Source organism: Boleophthalmus pectinirostris, unplaced genomic scaffold, assembly GCF_026225935.1.
Source record: "Boleophthalmus pectinirostris isolate CB_2022bp ecotype Guang Dong unplaced genomic scaffold, ASM2622593v1 HiC_scaffold_6, whole genome shotgun sequence".
Taxonomy (NCBI): Eukaryota; Metazoa; Chordata; class Actinopteri; order Gobiiformes; family Gobiidae; genus Boleophthalmus; species Boleophthalmus pectinirostris.
Genome location: NW_026571447.1, coordinates 8,898,120 through 8,921,023, shown reverse-complemented (window position 1 = coordinate 8,921,023; position 22,904 = coordinate 8,898,120). Strand labels below are relative to the sequence as shown.

At 39.1% G+C, this 22,904-nt stretch overlaps 1 protein-coding gene across 1 annotated transcript in view; it reads right to left on the bottom strand.

Moving 5' to 3' along the window:
* Positions 1-22,904, bottom strand: part of si:ch211-113g11.6 (uncharacterized protein LOC559008 homolog) — a 225,038-nt gene that overhangs the window by 51,949 nt on the left and 150,185 nt on the right. Inside the window, exons 9-10 of the mRNA XM_055163474.1 lie at positions 15,108-15,216; positions 12,152-12,362 (exon numbers count right to left, since the gene is read on the bottom strand). Of these exons, the coding sequence (XP_055019449.1) occupies positions 12,152-12,362; positions 15,108-15,216 (320 nt within the window). The remainder of the gene's footprint in view (positions 1-12,151; positions 12,363-15,107; positions 15,217-22,904) is intronic.

Below are 22,904 nucleotides of genomic sequence, written 5' to 3'. Positions count from 1 at the left end.
AACTGGATAGGGTTGACATAGTGGCCACTCACTGATACTACAGCGAAAAAATCCCTTAGGCTCAGGAAGGATTTTTATAATAGAGCGCAATGTAATCACAACTGCTCGTGTTCAGCTGACAGGGCACCGACCACTTTCAAAAATGTGTGATTTTGTGGAAATTTTTAGATCATAAACTTTTTCTCAGCTCGAAATCCTTCAGTTATCTAAAAAAAAAAAAAAAAAAACGCTTTATAATCATTAGCTCCAGCTCTGCTCTAGCTCCTCTCGCTCTGATTGGTCCAAGTGATCACGTGATACACCAGACTGCATTCACGTGAGCCAGCGGGAGAAAAGAGCACAACTGCACACGCTTGGTCGGTCCACAGCCCGGCCCATGGACTTGAATGGACATGGTAATTGGTATGGAGTTTAAAAACACAATGGAGTACTTCCTGTATTAACACATGACATCATAAGGTGGAAAAGAGTGTGCAGATTTTGTGTTTTAAACATGTGTGAATCCAACAAAACACAACTCCAGGTATGTCTGCGATAAGGAAACATTATAACAGATGAGAAAATAGCGTCATATGTGTCCTTTAACACCCACTATCTCCTTATCTCTATTTTTAACCAACAACCCGGACATGCATGATTAACGACGAGCCAGCGCCGCGGTGTAGCGTTCACAGTTTTGGGCCTCAGATATCATTTCTCCATGTGTGAACCTCGTAGACTCACATGAGCGGAGCGCTGTGTGATGGTTGCCATGGCGAACTCCCTTCGGCACAAAGCAATTTTAGGTGAAAGAGCCGCGGGCAAAAGCAGCGCTCCAGCTTTGGCTCTCTGATCAAACCCTAAGTGTGCGTGAAGGCCAGGAGCAACTCTGTGCGTTTGACCACACACATACAACCCCCTGTAACTTTTTAAACACGCAAATATATATTCAACGAGCTAACTGACTCAGATGGTTTAATACAGAAGTCTATTGATGCTACCTGTAAGCACTGCTCTGTCCGACGCTACTACTCACGTTTGACTTAAAGTTGCACTATGTAACTTTTTGTGTAGGGCTCCATCACCTGCCTAATTCTACGGATATGTCATTGTGCTGTCTAGAACGTTCCACAGTATGACATCAAACAGCACTACTCAATTACAGGTGGTTTTATGGCTCTAAAATACCTAAATAAACAAGCATTCTGACTGTGATCGCCGTTGCCTCTCCGCAGATCTGACCTGTAACTTGGGGCCTGCTTACACGAGAATGCTTGCGGGTGAAAACGACAAAATATTTTATCAGAAGTGCCTTTTGTTTAGATGGTGACGGCATTTTGGGGGCTTAAAAGCGCAAACCACCCTCCAGAGTGGAAAAGTTGAATATGCTCCGGCGTAGCGTTTCAATCTACACTGCCCAAGACGCAAAACTCTGGTCCGATCTGCTCACTCTCACAAACGCGTTTACGTCACATACATCACCACCTAGTGTCACCACCCTGCTGCCTGGCATGCATACCTAATCCAATACCACACACTTTTGGGTCACCGTATGCATGTAGATTTCCTCCCGAAAATGCTCTTCTAAACGTGGAATAAAAAGTGAAGATGCAACGCACTTTTTCGTCTTCTGTTCAGACCGTCATCATATAAACTTAAGTCTTGGTCTCCTTGAAGGTATAAAAGTTTAATACCATACTGTGAAACATTTGAGACAAAGCAGTAACACTTACATGATGAAAGACATTTGGCAGACCCGAAAAAAAGTAAAAGTTACACAATGCACCTTTGAAATCTTTTACCCAATCTGACCAGAAAGAGGTGACTTAGCTGGAATTACAACAGGGGAGTGTATTGTACTGTTAAACAAGTCTGTCAGACATCAAATTACAGTCACAAGCGAGGTACAATTAGCCAACAATTTTTCACTCTTGCCTTTTTGTTGAAAGTCAAACTCCCAAACAGGAACGATGAACGCTCATATCGACCACAGGCTCCTGACAATGTGTTGTTAAAATCCATTTTGTATTTTTTCTTACTTTTCAGACAATCTTGAAACTTTTTTTTTGGTTCGCTAATACATCACAAACCAGGAAGACATTTGGAAAGATGCGGATTACAACTTCCCAGGTTGGATCTGTTGAGAGGCAAGCCCGCTCACAGTCAGAATGCCTGTTTTTCTAGGTATTTTTGAGCTATAAAACCACCTGAAATTTTATACATGTGAGGTAGAGCTGTTTAATGTCATGCTGTGGAACATTCCAGGCAGAGCGATGACATATCCATAAAAACACGCAGGTGACGGACCCCAACCAAAAAGGTACATAGTGCACCTTTAAGTCATGTTAGAATATTGTTGCCTCCTCAAAAACAGGACAGGAGTTGTGTTTTGTTTCATTCACATATGTTTTAGTAATTCTGCATTATTAGTCTCCAAAGCTCAAAATGCCCTGTTCCACCTTGTGATGTCATCAGTTTGGCTGGATATCATTAAGAAGTTTCCGATCCGATACATACCTCAATACATAGGCCACAATATGATTCGATATGATATAGTTCAAATCGATTTGATAAAATTCAATAAAAAAAAAAAAAAAGTCTAAATCATGGCTGGGATGCTAAAAGTGTTTGTTAAACCACTTTTTGTGCAAAGTAGAATATGCAAATCAATATAAAACACACCCATTTTAATCATCAAAACAGTGTCAAATGTGTCGCACAAATGAGTTTCCTTCCTTTCCTTCCTAAACAAGCAACAAAACTGTAGCTGTAACAAAATAATTTAGTAAAATATACCAAAAAAATACTCTTGGCGATACTGTATCATCACATTAAACAATACGATATACCAATATTTCAATATTTTTGCACACCTCTAGTCATCAAGCGATAGTTTTCAAGGTCACAGCTACTTTTTACATGTTAAACAAGTTTTCAACCAGTTTTCTTCATCTCCATGTCATTGTGGTCGGTTATGTTCAGCAAATCAACAATTACAACGATACTTCAGTTTTCATCATTTCCTCACTGACACACAACTCCGAGCGCACTGGGTACATGCGATTAGAAGAAATGAGGCGCCAAATTCAAGATGACTCCAAACAGCACATACGAATACAGTCTTCATTTTACCGCTGATCACATTTACTTCAACGGGTTTTATCACAGCCTGAGCCCAGTGTCGGTAATTTGCCAGAAGTTGCAATCGCATCTTTCCAAACATCTTCCTGGTTTGTGACGTAAGTGTAAATAAAGCCTATTGCAGCTGAAGTCATCAACATTTCCTGAGGTTAGTGTTGAAGCTAACTTGAGACACTGACTGATTTATTACTCAAGTTTGACTTTAATCTAATCTTTATTTTCACACTGTCTGACCATAAAGAACAGACTTGGTCGGAACTCCAGCAGGTGAGCTCATTTGTGCTCTTAAAAAAGACCGTCTCACTTTTTTCAGTTCATCATTCCCACATAAATGGAACCATAAACGCTCATATCGATCACAGCCAGCATGACATCACTGCAAAGTATTAATTGTACAGTTATCATCGGGCCCAAAGCCAACTAATAACGCAAGAAACTAAGACAGTAATCTTTTTTTACAGAGCATGAAATGAATTTGTTATGACATAAATATTATAAAATCCGCTCTTAGTCATAATCCTCTTTCATTTAGCCTGTTGGTCCTGGTTCTTTTTCACTACATAAATGATTAAGTGTTTATATTAGGTGTCAAAATTACAAAGTTAAATAACAATGCTGCGTTCCAGGCAACTGGGACATTCGATATTTCCCATGTGAACGTTATGAGTTTCGACCTCGGTGTTCCAGCTGAATTCACTAAATATCTGTAGCATGTTAAATGACGAAAGACAGTGTAACTTTTCTGGTGCAGGGTCTACGATGTTCTTATTTCCATGGAGATGTTTTTGCAATGCCTTGAATGTTCCACTGTATGGCATTACAGTGGTCCCTCATTTATCTCGAGCGTTACGTACTAAAAATAACCAGCGATAATAAATCTGCAAAGTAGTCAGCTTTATATTTTACAATTATTCTATCTGTTTTAAGGCTGTAAAATCCCTCACCACACACTTTATACACTTCTCACACAGGACAGTTACAACCCTTTTTACATCCTTCTTAAAACTTCTTGCTGCTGTCGTCCTTATGTTACTTACTTCCTTCTTTGTGTAACGAACCAAAGATAAATTTATTCTGTAATGTTGCCTATAGCTGCATAACTTCTACTTTCCTTCAGCCTGTTCAGAAGTCCAACTTTTTGTGCGATGGTTGGCATCTTCCGCTGTCTTTTGGGTGCGACTGCAGGAGCCTTTGTCGCTGCAGAACGTTTTATCGACATTGTGGGTTTTGTCGGGGAGAAAACTTGCAAACAAACTGCACTTCAGAATCACACTGCTAGAGATCGAACATCTAAATAAATTTGGCAGCTGAACGCATTCTGTACTGTACAGGAGAAACAGCACAGAGGACAGTGGTCTACAGTCCCTTAGCCAATCAGGGCGCAGGGGGAGGAACACAGTGCATGTTCAAAATTGGACTAAAAAAAAATCCACGAAACAGTGAGGCTGCGAAAGGTGAACCGTGTTATAGTGAGGGATGACTGTACACATATTTATCTTGTATGTATTGAATAACATCTGTTTTTATCACTGTAAAAATACTTGGAATGTAGTTCAATGTCTTTCTATAAAGTATTCCAACCTGGAGACAAGAAGGTATTCCAGAAAAGTTACACATTTCTAGTGGAGGGCCCGTCATCTGCTTGTCTTCATGGAGATGTTATTGCTTTGTCTAGAATCTTCCACAGTATAGATTAAACCTATCTATCACAAGAGAGACAAGTAGATTACAGCACTACGCTACATTACAGTTTAGATCTGTGGAGAATCGCCCCTATTCACAGAAGGAGTTATTGCATTTTTGAGCAATACAAACACCAGTAATGAATAAATGCTAGATAGATATGTTTAAAGTCATACCATGGAACATTCCAGGCAAAGCAGTAACTTATCCGTAGAGACAAATAAGTAGGGGATTCTCCACCAGAAGTTGCGCAATGCACGTTTAAAAAGAATCATCAATCATTCATTCATCTCCTAAACTGTTCGTCTCGCCTCACAAATTTATCTATATCTACTTAACATAAAAAATCCATCACATTATTTCAAGGGGTCAAACAGAGTATTACAATGCAGCGTGTATCGACCTGGCCCCGGATTCACCCTGAGCTCTTGGCTGGAGTTTCTTGTCAGCTTTGTCAGCGTCTGCCAAAACATCTCCTCTCCAACCTAACAGAAACGTGGAGCAATGAAGATTCACCTGAACCCCTGGCTACTAAAATTGGCTCTGTCTGGCAGTGATCAGCGAGCTCACTCTGCTAATGAGGTGAAGACTTCAGGACAGGACGATTTATTACGTAGACTGTACATATAAATGGACATAGCTTGAAAGCGAGCATGGGGGCGCTTCCGGCTCCATCGACTCTGATTCCAATTTTGACTTTACACTGAAAATCTGTCACCTCTCTCTCTAACTGCTGCTGTAAGCTTTGTTATTTTGGTCTTAAGATCTTCATATTAACCCGTTCTATGTGATCCTAGTGTTTTTATTTCACTATTTTGTCCGTAAATATGGCTACGTTCACACTGCAGAGCTTAATGACCTAATGCTTTTTTGTGAAATCCGATTTTTTTACGAGATTTGTCCCATTTCCAATTAAGTGTGACTTGTATGTGATCTCCAGTGTGAACTTTAAACGCTCCAAAAGTGTCCCGCATGCGCATTGGAAGACACGACGATGTCACACACAACGAACGTGCTCAGTGTTTACAGAAGTAACCCAAACGCTGGGCTTGTCTCCTAAAATACAGTCCAGTTCTTGGTAAAATGGACAGGTTACACGACTACGGCCGCTTTGTTTGTTTGAGTCTGTAGCCTCCTGGTATTTGGCTCGCAGGCTCTTTATTGTTTGTTGACATTGGAGCCGTGATCACCTGTAGCCGCACTCTGCCATTTCTTGGTAATCATTTAAAAAAACGCCTGGTTCTGATAAGACCCCTCCCATTTGACCTGTATACAGCGAATCCCACAAATATTAATTAAATCGCTAACCTCGCTTTCCCTCCATTAACTAGACTCTGAGCCTGACGTGTAGGTCGGACGAATGCGACTTGGCCGTTCAGACTGAAGACGCATGTCAAAAAATCTGATATGTATCGTTTTAGGAGAACATATCCAAGTGGCCTGGGTCACATTTGAAAAAAATCTGTCATTAAAAGATCAGATACAGGTCGTGTAGGGGTGAAAAAAAATCGGATTTGGGTCACTTCAGGCTGCAGTCTGAACGTAGCTTAAGTTCCTATTCCTAACATGGAACTCCACTCCAAATGCCCACCTATAACTGCAGCCTCGATGAGCTTCATTTGACTGGAGCTGAACGTTATAGGTGATTACAAACTCCCTTAGTCCACTTCTTTATACAGTCTACGTTTTATTAAGTTTTTTTTTGTCTCAGTGTTAATGTTAATGCTAATTTTGACGCATAATACATATTCAAATAAGACAACAAACTAATGTAATCTGCATATAAAATCAATCAGGTAGTCTTTACTTGAGATTTTAATTCCTTGTTTATTTTATATTTTACGTTTTATAAAGGTTAGCATTAGCATTGAGACACAGACACTGCTGCTGTGCATAAATCCGATCCCCTGAGCTGTATTTCAAGTATTTCATGCCACAGTGAACAAAATAGACTGAAACAGCAGTATTTTATCATACATATAAATTCGAACTTTTCAGGTTTGTTTGAAAAGTTGAAAGTTTTGAAGGTGCACTGCGTAACTTTTCTGGTGGAGGGTCTGCCACTTGCTTTTTTCCACAGAGATGTTATTGTTTTGTTTGGAATGTTCCATGGTATGACTTTAAACATATCCATCTAGATTGTATTCATTACGGGTGTTTCTATTGCTCAAAAATGCAATGATTCCTTCTGTGAATATGGGCGACTCTCCACAGATCTGAACTGTAACGTAGTGTAGTGCTGTATCCTGCTTGTCTCCCTTGTGATAGATGAAACATGTCTATATTGTGGAACCTTCTAGACCAAAAAATAACATTTCGGTGGAGAGAAGCAGGTAGCAGACCCTCCAGACTCTCCACAAGAAAAGTTGCACAATGCATCTTGCAAACGTTCAAACCTCATTTCAGCTCAGTGTAATAATTTTAAACTGAAAATAACTGCGGCCAACCCTCAGCAGACTAATTAATCAAGAGCTTTTGTTGCCTTCAGTATAATGCATCTACAATTAACTACACCTCTGTTTCCAACGAGGCCTTTAGGCATGGGAGCTCCCTCTACTTTCAGCAAGAGGAATGAACAGAGGCAAAATAAACAACTGAAGTTCATTTGTTTTGAACACAATTTGAGTCCAGTAAAAGTTTATGGGTTTAAAAACTGCACAGGAGAAGTCCGGACTTTTATCTATGATGCAACTAAACAGGCAAAATTCACTACTATTGGAAAATGCTTCACCAAAACCAACCTAAAACTTATAGGTGCAAGGCATAAGTTTTCTAAGGATAAGGTTTCTGCCACCGACTGATCATCCACAGTCTGGCCTTATACTTTTCTAACTCCATGGAGACAAGCAGGTAATGAAACCAGGCCAAGTTATGGGTCAGATCTGTGGAGAGTAAGTAAGAATACATGGTTTTATAGTATTTTTGAGCAATAAGAACTCATATAATTGCATACATATTTGTTAAGTTTAATGCTAGGCATGTCTCACAAAACGATATTGTCACAGTAAGATATTTATTGTAATACCGTGGGAAAAGCTCACAATGTAGTGGGGAGGCTCACGATTAGGGATATAACAATATCCAAATCTCTCGGTATGATATTTTCACAATATTTTGTGGACAAAACTGTGAATATGCAACTTTTTCCTCTTAAAATGCCTTGACAAGACTAAATCCAAAGAACTACGAACTAAGAAAAAATGCTTAAAACTGTTATTTCTTCTTGTAGTCTGCACTGAAATGGAGCAAAGGATCATGGTCTATGTAGTTCCCTCTGTCTTTTATTTTAGCTATTGCTGCACCATAACTCTTAGTTTAAGCAAAGAGACTTGAGAGAGACTCCATATATTGTGATGATTGTGATGATATTATTGTGAGAACTTTGACGATATGATATCACGATATTTTGGTTATTGTTACATCGCTATTTAAAGGTTGTATAGAGGATTTTCCAAGGAACGAGAAATCCAGCGACTGTTTGTCCTTTTTCAAATGTTGCGCATGCGTGAAACCACCCCCCCTCCCCCACAGCTCCCTACGTAGAAACGCCTCCTTCCGCCTCCTCTTTACGGCAGAAACCGGTGCGCTGCACATGACTTGTAAACAACTAACTACAGTGTTGGTTAGGCAAGGCGGAGAAGTGAGGAGCGGGGGGAGGGGGTGCGTGGATATTTCGTGCGCGGACAAGAAGTGAGGAGCAGGGAGAAGAGCGGAGCGGGGAGTGAGGAGAGGAGAGAGGAGAGAGGAGAGGAGAGGGGAGCGGTGCGTGGAGATTCCGTGAGGAGCAGGGAGAAGAGCGGAACGGGCAGAGAGGGGGGCGCGGAGATTCCGTGCGAATGAACTAGCTACTACTACAACACGCAGCAGCAAGCGGACTCTTTCTTTGCCTTGAAAATTACGTTTTCAGACATAGGATATCGCATTCGTGTCCTGAAAAACATTTGTCTAACTCTTGGAAATAAAGTACATTTTCATAATAAGCAGAAGTGACCTGTCCAGGAGTAATTTGGCGACCAGTGCGTCAGTCTTTAGACCCTGCGTCTGCTTCAGTTGCGCCATCGCTGGAATGAATCTTCAAGAATCACCTTAGTTTGGTTTCGCTGCTTTTCCCCTTGTCTTCTTCTTTCAGTGACCTCAAAAACGGACTTTGTTTTGCGGCTAACTGCTCCTGGATTCTTGTCGCCATTGCAACAAACTTTGTGCGAACTGCGAGGAAGATATAGGTTAAAAAAGCCGCTAAGAACTGTTGCGTTGGTGGAGTAAACAGCGTCTGTGCGTCTGTGGACTGCGTGACAGGCGTACGCAAACCACGTAATGGCAGCGCGCAGGCAAGTCAGTTACGCTAGAAACGTAGGGAGTTTGATTGACAGCCTGTCAGCTCACAGATAACGAGACAGTGTTGTTATCTATTGGCAAATGTTTAGCCCCACCACGTCCAGAGTTGATGAATTTTTATTCTCTTTTTTTGGTCATCATAATTACAAGGCTACTGCATCTCTATAATGCTATCATTGACAATTTGAAACAAAAACAAAACAAAAAAAATCCTCCATACAACCTTTAATGCTATAGTGCAGAACATTCCCCAACCCAGGCAAAGTGAGAACATGCAGTAGTTTAACCTCAAAGAGAAAAGTTTCAAGTGAAAATCAAATTGTTTCTTTTTTTTTTCCATATTGGTAGCATACTATTTTGTTATAACCAAAAGTGTTACAACGCTACAGTAAGCACGGCACGTCTCCTTTAACGGGTCTTCCTGACAATGCCGTGAGCGTGTGTTTTGACCCTCAGAATCAACACTTGTATGGTGTAATTTCCAGTAGAATCCTGCAGCTTGACAGGTGCAATCTTAAGACCTCTTGTATTGACATAAATGCTTTAAGCTGTTAAGCCATGACTGTCACTCAAACAACAAGCTGTTATTTACAACCCCGGAAAAGAGTGAAGAAAAACAACACGGTACACTGAGTTGGAGGAAGTACTCACACCTTACGCAATGCTCAGAGAATACACAGGGCTTGGACAATCAACCAGAGTAAACTTCTCCAGCAACAATATGGTATTAGACTTGGCTCTTTCCATAAAAACAAACCTATAACACTATCAAGCAAAGTTACAGGCCAGATCTATGAAGAGGTGATCCCACTTAGAGTAAGAATCCATGTATTTCAAGGTATTTTTGAGCAATAATAGCAACTTTATGGATATGTTTAATGCTGTATTGTGGAATATTTCAGACAAAGTAATAACATTATCAGAGAAACAAGCAAGTAAGCAGTGGATCCTCCCTCGGGAAAGTTACACAGCGCACTTTAAAAACGGGGTATCATGCTAAATGGATTTTTTGAGTTTTCTACCTTGATGATGTACCCTCATTAAAAACATTCCTGAAGCGCTTTCAGATACCATCCATGAAATTTTGAGTACTTTTGCGATCTCTCCTGGGCCCTATTCAGACCCTACTTCTGGTTAGTTGTAAGATTCTGAACAACGCTCAACACACAAGCCTATGTCACCAATGCTTCCACTCGACAATTCTCCATAAATATACAAAAAACATGATACAAAACTTTACACAAAAACTTCAAAAAACTGATGCAATGTGTCGCAATTTCACTAGCATGCTGACTGTGTTGTGATAGTTCAAAGGGAGTGTCAAAAACATACGTTGTTTTTGGTGGATATAGCATTTTTAGAGCAATAAAATTAAGGTTGTCCCGATCCAATCACGTGATCGGAAATCGGAGTCGACCACCTGACTGCGGACTTGATCTGGACTCAGGCGTTATGTTCTGATCAGGTATGAGATAAATAATAATAAATAATACGTATATAACACACAGCACACACAGGACACACAGCACACAACTGATTTTTTAACTGAGGTGCAGGATTTGCTCAGGGTCGTCCTGTTAGTGCGACTGTCCACCCCAACGCTTGCTGTTGTGTGTCTGATCTGATTCTGATCTTGTTCCTGTTTCGTCCTGTTCATTAAGTTTACTAAGTTACACATTCCAAGACCAGACTGTGAAAAAGAAAGATTTTCAACAATGATGGAGTATGGTTAGAAAAGTGAATACACATCCTGGATCTTATTCTTTATTCTTTGCGATGTTTTATAGACGTATCGCATTAGGACTCGGAATTGGCAAATACTCAAAATCAAATGACTCGGATTCGGGGGCATAAAAACATGATCGGAACATCCCTAAATAAAAGGTAACATGGTGATCTAAATATGTTATGTGTTCGCACTAAAAACCCCATAGAAGTAAAACACCCCTTGTTTAATGAGAATTTTCTTTTGCCATGATGAAATGAGAAGCCATAAAGTTTTGAATATTCTCCAAAACGAATATGGGAATTTCAAAGTGACCTAATACAATATAAATGTGAGTGAGCAATTTGGGACAAGTCCAGGAGAGGAATACTTCATACAGACAGCCTTTTAAAACTCGTCCTTGAACTCACTGAAAACTCAACATTAAAATTCAGACAGAAGTGTCTATGGAGCGCTGGCTGAATTGGATATTGTGTTCAATTAGGAGCCGTCATGTTCAGGAATCAGTTTATGTCAGTCTCTATTATAATATGACTATAGCCTATAGATTAGATTCCATGTAATTATTGGTGATTGGATCCATAAGCTCATAATTATATCTTGACATATGGCACATTTACAACACAAGTTTAAGTGGCCAAAACACAAACTGCTGGGGTTGGAATGACAGAGCACCTACTGCATTCAATAAGGTATATTTTTCAGTTCAAAAAACGTTATATATAGATATATAGACAAAAGTATTACTTTAAAAACCTCACTGGTACTTCCTCAACTTTTTTCAAAGGCATTATCACACCAAACTATAACTACAATAATTACAAAACTCATGAAAACCTGTAACATACACTTCAGCACTCAACACTGCACATTATTTATTTGTCTATTCAAGCCCATTTCTTTTTAGAACCATAGACTGTATAAAGAAGTGGACTAACTGAGTGTGACGTCACCCATAGTGTTAAGACTCCAGTCATATGAAAGAGTCATGAGGCTAGCAGTTATAGGAGTCAATTTGGAGCCATTTCCATATTAGGAATAGGAATTTATTTGTAGACAAATAGCTAAATAAAAACACCAGGATCGTGTAGAGCGGAGTTTTTAAAAAAAACGAAATGATGAGGCTCACAGCAGCAGTTAGAGAAAGCGGTGACAATTTTTCAATATAAAGTCAACTGGAGCCAGAGTTGATGGAGCTGGAGGCATTGCCATGCTCACTTCAGCTATGTCACGTTAGCTATGTCCATTTCTATAAACAGTCTATGCTAGAAACTTGTATCAACTGACCTGTTCCGAGGTACAGGACGCTGTAGTGCTCGTCGTTGACCGCCAGGACGATATCGGCGACGGCGTGGGTGATCTGGTCGTCCGTGGGCAGGTCCAGGGGGGCGATGCCCACGGGACGAATCACGTCCTCGATCTCGGGGTGGTACCGGATGATGCCCAGGTTCTTGATGTCATTGTGGCCTCCTGTGGCACTGGGGTCTTTGCGTACACACTAGCAAAAGAGAGAAGAAAGGGTCATCAATTGATACTTTTCAACTGTATAAATAGTTATTACTACAGTTTTGACAATTTTTGTGAAAATTAGGTATATTTTCTAGCCTGGTTTCACTCGTGGAAACCGTCTGACCTTGCAGCGTTAGAATTCATTCGCTCGACTGTAGGTGGGTACTTTTTTAATTTAACTAATCGCTGCTATTTGATCGTGACATATGTAATGCGACACTAATCGGGCTAGCTATTAATATATAAAGCTTTTCCCAAAACTGTAGGAAGAAGGGCAATAACATCTTTCCCCTTGATAAAATTCACAAAACATTCGCTTTAAATCCTTGATCTCGGGAATCGTTGCCAACACAGCATGTATGGCTCTTCACTGATTGGCTGGTGCCTGGATTCGCACTTCCAGGGTTCTTGCAAACAGTTTAGTGTATTCCGATTCCTAATCTAGTCGCTGGAGAGACACTGCAAGTTCAGGTATTTGGTGACATCACACAAAACTACCCAGATTAGAGCCAGGTCTTTCAACGTTCCTAGGGTTATGATGCTAATTGGAGGCACTGCGCTGTCTGAAGGTCTGTTGCTCATGTTGGACTTTAACCTGAGCTTTGTTTAATCACAATCTGACCACACAGAATTGATTTAGTTGGAAATACAATAACTGATTTTGTGCTGTTAAATAAGTGCCTCTTAAATGACATAATCACATAGTCATAAGATAACTAGCATTAGTTTTTAGTCACACTCACCATTTTTGACCATGAAATCGTGAGCACAGCTTTCTGAAAATAAGCTGTTTAATTTAGTATTTTTCCTTGAACAAACATTCAAAATAAAAATAACATGCTGAGTTTGCTGACGTGGCCATGGCAACTGCTGAACATTTCTCTATACTAGACATGATGAGATGTTACTTACGTATTACTTATTACTGGAATGTTCCATCGTATTTTATCTACCTTATCTATCTTTTATTTATTAAATTACAGATGTTTTTAGTGTGTTAAAAATACATGGAATGACGTCTATTTTTACAGTAAGTAGGTCGTCTTTCTACAGACCTGACCTCCCTCCTGGCCTTACTTGCTTGTCTCCATGGAGATAGATAAGTTTAACGCCATACTGTGGAACATTCCTGGCAACGCAATTCATTCTCAATGGAGACAAATATATTGCTGACTTTCCACCAGAAAAGTTACATAATCCCCTTTTAATAGCTCTGCAATTACTGGGTCTATCAACGCAAACCGAAAACTGCAAAAGCATTTAGCATCTTCTCTATTCACACAAATTACATCAACGATTTTATTTGACATTTTTCATCAAAATCTGATGGTCATGATAGTAGGATGACAGGATTCAGCTGTCATCCTACTATCATGACCATAGCTATCTTATATGTAATATGTAATTTATTTTGTTATATGTAAATATTTGTTAAGTTCAGTGATCAATGTACAGAAGCAAGCACATAATTTTAACTATGTCATGAATACGGGTGGGTTAATATAAGTTTTTCTTCTTCCCACTCCTTTTTGAGGAATGTGCTTTTCTGTTGTTTACAATGTATATGAAGTATACATGATTACTGTTTCTCTCTTGACCCAAAGTCGAAATAAAAACAAAAGAATGAATCAATCAATCTTATGACATAGCTATTTTATGACTATGTGACTACGCCATTTGAGTGAGACTTATTTAACAACACAAATTAGTTGCAGCAGTTATTGTTTTTCCAACCAATCCAAGTCAATTCTGTGTGGTCAGATTGTGATAAAACAAAGCTCAGGTTAAAGTCCAACATGAGCAACATAACTGCAGGCAGAGCAGTGCCTCTAGTTGGTATCACCACCCAAGGACAGTTCTGTGTGATGTCACCAAATACCTGAAATTGCAGTGCCCAATGGGACCAGGACAGATCAATGTGTATGTTGTTTTTTTTTACCACAAAGCTACACATATATCTAATTTTCACAAAAATTGCTTTAGGGATTTATTGGATTAAATTCTCAAAGAAAATTTGGACAGAAAGTTTGGACATTTTGTTCAGTAACAGTGAATAAGCCTTAGTACACACAATATCTAAGTAAATTAAAATGACTTTTTACTTTGAGTCGAATCAACTTGACAAGTAAAATGATCTACCAATGGAATAAGTGCATTTTTCTTAATTCAAGCAACATTCGATTTGTACATTGTGTAACTTTTCTGGTGGAGAGTACATCAAATGCTTTTCCCCATGGAGATGTTATTGCTTTGTCTGGAATGTTTCACAGTCTGGTATTAAACCTTTCTATCTTCTTGGAGACCAAACCAGCCCAAGTTACAGGTCAGATCTGTGGACAGGCAACACTAGTCACAGTCAAAAGGCCTGTTTTTCAAGTAATTTTTGAGCTATAAAACCACCTTTAATTGAATAAATGTAAGCTAGAGCTGTTTAATGTCTTACTGTGGAACATTCCAGGCAGAGCAATGACATATTCATAAAAACAAACATGTGACGCACTCGCAAACAAAAAGTTACACAGTGCACCTTTGAGAACCTTGAAGTTTTTCATCAAAACTAGATGGTGTTGATAGTGCACGATTTAGCTACAAAATCCCTTTAGGAAATTTGCAGCTTCATTTCTCATCGAAAAATAATCTGTTTGGACATTTCATTCAATAATAGTGAATCAGCCTTAGTAATATTGTCCGTGGGCCTATATTATCACAGTTGAGAGCAGAGGAGGGATTTTACCATGCCCGGGCGCACTCCGGTTAATGGACTGCTGTAGCCCTTGAGCTTGGATGTAGAGAAAGCCCGGTCTATGTCTTCAATGGAGTACGCACAAATCACAGTCTTCCCCCTGAATCAGAACACAGAGGAGGAGTTAATACATTCTGTAATAACATTCAGACAAGGCACAGTTTCATTTATAGCTGCAGTACACCATATTTTAACCAAACAATAGACTTTTTTTTCCTGTTCTGGATGTTTTTATTGCATGGAAAAAACATTGTCTTTACTGTAAGTGAAGGCAATGTTTGCGTTTCCACAAATCTGACTCGTCTCTTCTCTCTACAACTTCTCTATTTCCATGGAGAATATTCTGAAATATGGTCTTTGCATTCTATTTCCATGGACGGAGATGTGCTGGCTCAGAAAGTTTACTAACCGCACCTATCAGATTTGGATTGCACAATATTGTGGCAAATATGAGTTACTTCTTACATAAACAACTGCATCACCTTATCACTGTGTTCAGAATGATAAAAAATTAGGACTGTTGTCGTAATGATTACCAATTTCAAAACAAAACATTATTAGAATGTTAAAAAGTCCGTAAAATGTCACTTATAACAGGAAGCTGCAACCCATGAAGAGCAAATGTCGAACATATTCATTTGGAGACAGTAGCTCCTCCACTCTGTTTTCTCTTGACTCAAGCCCAGGACTATACATAAAGTGATGTTTTCTCTTGACTTGATTTCTCTTGATAATTAACCACTTGTGCCATGTTTTCTCTTGTATGTTTTCTCTTGTATAAAATGTTGTTCTCAATCATACATGTTTTCTCTTGTATATCATACATGTTTTCTCTTGTATATCATATAATTCTCTTGCATAAATGTTTTCTCTTGTATATCATAAATGTTTTCTCTTGTATATCATAAATGTTTTCTCTTGTATATCATAAATGTTTTCTCTTGTATATCATAAATGTTTTCTCTTGTATATCATAAATGTTTTCTCTTGTATATCATAAATGTTTTCTCTTGTATATCATAAATGTTTTCTCTTGTATATCATAAATGTTTTCTCTTGTATATATGTTTTCTCTTGTATATCATACATGTTTTCTCTTGTATATCATAAATGTTACTGTAATCAAGGCAAAGGAGAAATTCAGTTCTGTCACTGGACAAAAGTTTTTTGAGCGAATATGTTTTGTCGCTCATCCAAGCTGCTTCTTCAGTTCTGGTCAGACGCTGGTGGACACTTCCTTATATCTGCCTGAAGGGAGGAGCTAACTACATTGAAACTAAGTATGAACTGTGTCTGAGTCATATTAAAACAATCAGGCCCCTGATAGGTGCTTCCACACCTTTGAACCTACAGGTTATCACTGTTCTTTTCTTTGTTTTGATTTAGGCCTGAGGATGGGGTTGTAAATGGAAGAAAGATGATGTCTGAGCCCTTCATTTCTATTCAAAGATGGATTGTCTTTCCTAACAAAAATAGCCTCTTTAACTCCCCTCTCAATTCTTTTTCTACCTAAGAGCTGTACCTCACTATCCTCAAAGGACTGGTTAGTGGCTTTTAGGTGGAGATGTACAGCAGGCTGAGGTCCACTATGGCTCTCTCGTCTGTGTTGGTACATCCTCTTGTGAAGTGGCTGTTTTATTTCTCCAATATAATGCTCACTTCAGTCCTTGCTACACTGAATGGAGTAGACCACATTGCTTTGTTTGTGGCCGGGTGTCTTGTCCTCTGGATGGACCAGTTTATGTCTTAAAGACTTGTTCCTTTGCCATGGATCCTAACTGGACGACTGAGTGATTATACAAATGTTACTGTAATCAGATGAGTTTTTAAGTAACACAGTAATCTAAAGCTTTATATTTACATAACTGCGGCAAAAGCAAAACAAAACAAATGCAGCATGGAGCAAAGATCACGAGAAAAGTGCTTTTTCCAGTTGGAAATATGAACATTTTTTGTCTTTAGCTGGTACAAGTTGAAATAATACTGTGGTCCGTTGTCACTTATGTGGTGGAAGCAAGTCTTTCTCAGCAGCGAAAAACCCCACATCAAACCTCTGCAAGAATTCTTCTTTGCAGAACAGTTCTTATTTGCAGAAAGTCTTCTTGCCTCTTTTAAAATAGAAGTACTTTGTAAACCACAGTTTGATTACTTTTGAAATAAAGCAATTAGAGTAGTACTTCAAAGTAATCTGACCAACACTGCTCATAATCACACTGATTTCATGTTTGTATTGACAATATTACACAGTATTTACAGTATATTAGGTGCTGGAGTTGGTAGTAGCAGTGTTTGACATCATCTGGCGTCTAGACTTAAAAGACCTTCAAATCCAGAGACACCATAACAGTGCACATCCTGAGATTACCCAGAGTTCTATGCAAATGAGATGAAAGCAGTCTGGGTCCAAGAGTGTGTGCCAACGCAACACTGTCACCAAATCAGGCTTCATCAGTTGGACAATGTGCTCTCTTCTTCACAGCAGAGAAGACAGGATTTTAGCAGAGGTAAAATAAACCACCATTTTGTCAGAACCTTATCTAATCCACACTTTATATTGCACAATTGGCAGTGTTTTAATCAGCAATTTATCTCAAATGGACAGAGTAATTTTGTTTGATTCAACAGGGAACAGAAAGCTGAAATGGAAAAACACATTGGTGCTTGAGTTAAATTCAGACCAACATAATCTGGATACTATAATGGTTGAAAAGAGAAGGGAATGAAGTGGCTAAGAACACTAATGGCTCTGTTGCTGATTAGAATATTGAATACGTGTATGAGAACACCTTTAGAGGGGGTATTCTGCAAAAACAGCTTTCTATCATCTTATAACATTGTTTCTTCATCAAAAACATGCCTGAAGAGGTTTTAGCTGTCATCCATGCATGTTTGAGTAACTTAGCGATCTCTCCTGGGCTCTATTCAAACCCTCCTTATGTTCAGCCGTAAGATTCTGTCTGTAAGATTTTCCATAGATATTTTCCATAGATTTTCCATAGATATATAGAAGTAACAATACACTACAACTTCACAAACCTGATGACATGCACAGTCTCATGTGCGAGGTGACTGTGTTGTGATAGCGCTCTAAAGGGGGAGTGACTTAGCTCATAGAGTAATTATAAACACGATAAATAAGTTTCTTTCTTTTTTATTTTTTTTAACATTACTCCAACTTTAGACCAAAACAGTCGGTGTGCATTTTGTTAATTAAACTGCATCGAATCAGGTTTGTGAAGTCGTAGTATATTATTTTTGCATTCTGTATTCTGCTTTTGCACATGTATGGAGAATTGCAGTGTGGGAATGTGTGGATCATACTGATAACTGCAAGGAGAGTTCGGTTAGGGCCCGGGAAACATCGCTAAATTACTGAAACATGCATGAGTGATATATACCCCCCTTTAGCTTCATATCCCCATTTTTTTGTGATCAGATTTTTATTCAAGTGTCATTATTTGCAGTTACAGTGGTCCCTCATTTATCGCGTTACGTTCTAAAAATAACCCGTGATAGGTGAAATCCGCGAAGTAGTCAACTTTATATTTTACAATTATTATAGCTGTTTTAAGGCTGTAAAACCTCTCACCACACACTTTATACACTTTTCTCAGACAGAACAGTTACAACCCTTTCTGCATCCTTCTTAAAACTTATTGCTGCTGTCATCCTTTTGTTATTTTCATCCTTCTTTATGTAACGAACCGAAGATTAATTTATTCTGTAATGCCAGCCTACAGCAGAGAGTCCTGAGCAGGTACATTTTTGGAGATTCACACCCACGCAGTACAACACCACACCCGTCTGCACCCACTGTTAACCAGATATTATATCAAACTTTTACGCTGCCTACGCCACGGACTGAACCAAGACTAAACCAGGACTAACCCAAGACTAACCTCGGATTCCAGGACTGAAGAGGAGAACTAAACCAGGACTGAACTAAGACTAAAACAGGAGTAAAACAGGACTAAACCAGGACTAAACCAGAACTGAACCAGGATTCACTGTCGGGACAGGCTCAGAGGTGAGTGCAGGAGAAAGGACCGACGGAGAGCTCCACACCTCACAGAGGCAAGCGCAGCAATTGCCCGATCACGCAAATGTAAATTTTTACAAGCTGAACTCATTCTGCATTGTACAGGAGACACGGCACTGAGGAGATTGATTGACAATGGTTTACAATCCCTTAGCTAATCAGGATGCAATACACAATACGCGTGCATACACTGTAAAAAAAAAAAAAAAAAAGCATGAAAAATTGCACACAAAAAATCCACGAAACAGCGAGACTGCGACTGTCTACATTCCAGTTGGCATTGCATTTTTCTTTCTTTTAACTCCCACACCTCCCACCCTTAAACTCCCTATTGATGAGCATCTACAGAAAACATATGTACACACACATACATACACATAAATACATAGAATATACACACATATACATATAGAATACATACATACAGCATCTACATAAACACCCATACTCATATAGATATTTATATTACCTCTACACAAAACAAGTGTAAATTTCCTCCATCAAAAGACATCAGCAGAAATTGTGTTATATATACTTATTTTGTACCATACATAAAAAATTAACTAAGAGTATACATATTGTGAACATTACATACCCCAAATTAAAATAAATTAATTAATGAATTAAAAAAATAAATCTGGCAAAACAACTGTGAGCATTCATCCCAGAGTGAACCCACAAAAATAACCTAAAAAAAATAAAATAAATTTAAAAAAATCTGCTTCTTACTGTACTTGAAAACCCAACTGTTCATAATTACACAGCCCCTTCTGCAGTTAATTGACACCGCTCTGATGTCATGAGGCTGATAGCTGCAATCAGTGTGACAGGATTGGCAAACTTGCGGATAATTCTCTGGCAGACTGTCACAGAAAAACAAAAAATGAAACAAAAAAAAACAAAAAAAGAAAAGAAAAAAAACTAGAACCCAAACCATGACTGGCACGATACTGCTGGATGTGATGAATATAAACAGTGAGTGAGGGGGAGCCTGCATGCAAATCTGATTACATGCACCAGGGGGAGCTAGTGACAATTACTGTGGTATAGTATTTTGCTTGTACTCCATATGACCTCATCTCTCTGTCTGTGTTTTATTTAATCTCAACATTGCTGTAATTAAAAGGACCCACTTTTCTGATCTCTGTTATGTTGTTTGAGTTGTGTTTTGTTTTATTCACGCACATCCTGCATATTTAACCTGAGTTCTTCTCTCAAATCTCTACATCTCCAAAGCTCAAAATGCTCTGTTCCACTTTGTGATGTCATGTGGTAATACAGGAAGTGCTCCCCCGTGTTTTTAAACTCCATTCCACCTTCACTAGTATCATTAGGATGATTTCAGCCCTGGATTTCCTGTCTCTACTACACAAAAGGTAAAGCAGCTGACTTGAAAACTACCGCTTCGTGACATCACAAGACGGAACAGAGCATTTTGAGCTTTGGAGATGTAGACAGACTAAAAATAAATTACTCAAACATGTGTGAATGAAACAAAACACAGCTTAGTGTATGTTTTAAAGCTCACAAGAGTCAATTTTGTGTAGTATAGGATCTTTAAAGGTCCTTTAATGTAAATTTTCTGCAGTAGGTTACGCTTTTCTCCATGTCGATGTTATCACTCTACCTGGAATGTTCCACAGTATGGCATTAAAGGGCCCATCTCATGCAAAATCTACTTTTCAGAGCTTTCTACCTTCTAAGAGTGATGTGTGGGCCTTGTATATGTTGCCGAAGTGGTTTTTAGATTGATTCGGTATTTTTTTAACAATTTGCAGCATATGTCTGCCACCCTCCCACGTGACAATGTACTAAAGCTGCTACAACGATGACGCAGCCAACTACACCAATGACGCGTTTGACGTAGCAGAAAGCGCTTCGCACCTGCCCCGCTCCCCTGCTCCACCGCCTCTGCCCCGCCTCCACCCCGCACCTAAACAAAAGCGACAGAATAAGCTCACTGTTCTACACTGCAGTGTACACGATATAATAAGTTTATCTACTAGTGTTTATTAATACTTTACCAATCAGTAATGTTCAGCTGATGTCGACGTGGTGCTTGAGCTTCGTGCACCTCCAAATCCTCGTCCGATCCCGAGTCTAACACATGAACGCGCTGTATCGCCATGATGAATAAAAGTTTATTCCTACCACTATCAGGGTGCACGTCTGTCTCCCCCTCCCTCCCTGAGATGGCGGAGGAAGGGCGGCTCACTCAGAGCCTTTGTCACGTTTGGAGGGCGGAGCCTGTGCTTTCTCAGGACGGGTGGGGGGATGAGCAGTAGTCGGCCTTTCACAGTTCCTGGTCTGTGATGCCTCCAAGAAATCAGTAAGATTTCATAACTATTGTGTAATGGATGTTCCAAAACCCAAACTGTGCTTGTTTATGTGCAGAAGATACAATGTGAAAAGAGACGAGATGGGCCCTTTAAGCTTAACTATTTTCCATGTATTATTTTATAGTGTTTTTAATTGCTAATATAACATCATTTGAATAGCTTGCATTCTATGTATAAGCAGGGTTGCCGTTCCACAGATCTCTCCTGTAATTTGGTTTGGTGTGTATAAATGTGTTTAATGCTGTACTGTGGAATATTCCAGGCCAAGCAATAACATCTCAAAGACATGTAATGGACCCTAGAGCAGAAATGTTCCATAGTGCTCCTTTAAACTGACTGTACAACAGCACAAAATCCAGTTATTTGTTGTTTTGTGTGTGCTTTGTAGCTGGAAAATTTTGGATACTAAAAATGTCGCAATTAATCATCTGCATCTCCAACCTGTCTCCCGGGAGCTACTAGTCACTCTCTCTCAACAAAGCCTCCATGAATTATGAATACTAAAACCTTCATTCACATACCTATTACAGTTGTAAATGTGTACTTTAGATGCCTCAATCGCGCACTAATAAATAGGCCAGCCACGATAATTACTATATTGGCTTATTGTTCAGTAAATTATAGTGCTATTGGGGTACTTTCTTTTAGTAGAGAAGGTTTTAGTGGGATTTTCGTAGCTTCAGGTTATTGTGTCTGTGGACTATACATTTTTTATGTGGCAGACCTACTAAAATGGATAATAGATAATGGTTTATGTTTTGTAATAGGGCTCTAACTGCTAAGGCCAGCTGTCGACTGTATTGATTTCTTGCCAGCCCTAACAGGAGCAGTTCTCTGCCATTTTCGTTTAGTAAAAAGTTTTTCTCTGGAGAGAAAAGGTTGGAGACCCGTGCTCTGGTGGGTAAATACTAGAGCAACTGAGCCAGAGCGTGAAAAGTCGTCAATATAATGTTCTACAACCACTACCACCATCGCTACACTGTGAATATCTCAATACTATTTTTAAATGTACTCACTAAAATTGCAAGTCCTTGAAGTTCTTGAAGAGTTTTTAATTAGTGTTCGGTGTAGTATCGGTATCGGTTGCTGATCCTGGCATATAGTATCAGATTAAATTGCAGTTATACAATCATAAATATCTCTTTATCCCATACATTGTGGAGTTTGAAATCCTAAATTTGATGTTAACCTCTCACCCAGTCCCCACTAAAGACACTTCACCCCTTCACCTCCTTTTCTCCATCTTCACCACAGCAGCAGAACCATCAACTGCTGTTTGAGAATCAAGATTTTTTACTGCCATTGTCATAGAAGACAACAAAATTACGTTTATAGCATCAAACACTGCATAGTTTTGATGTTTTCTATCATGGTGCATTTTCAAGAATGGGAGTACACTACCAAGAAGAG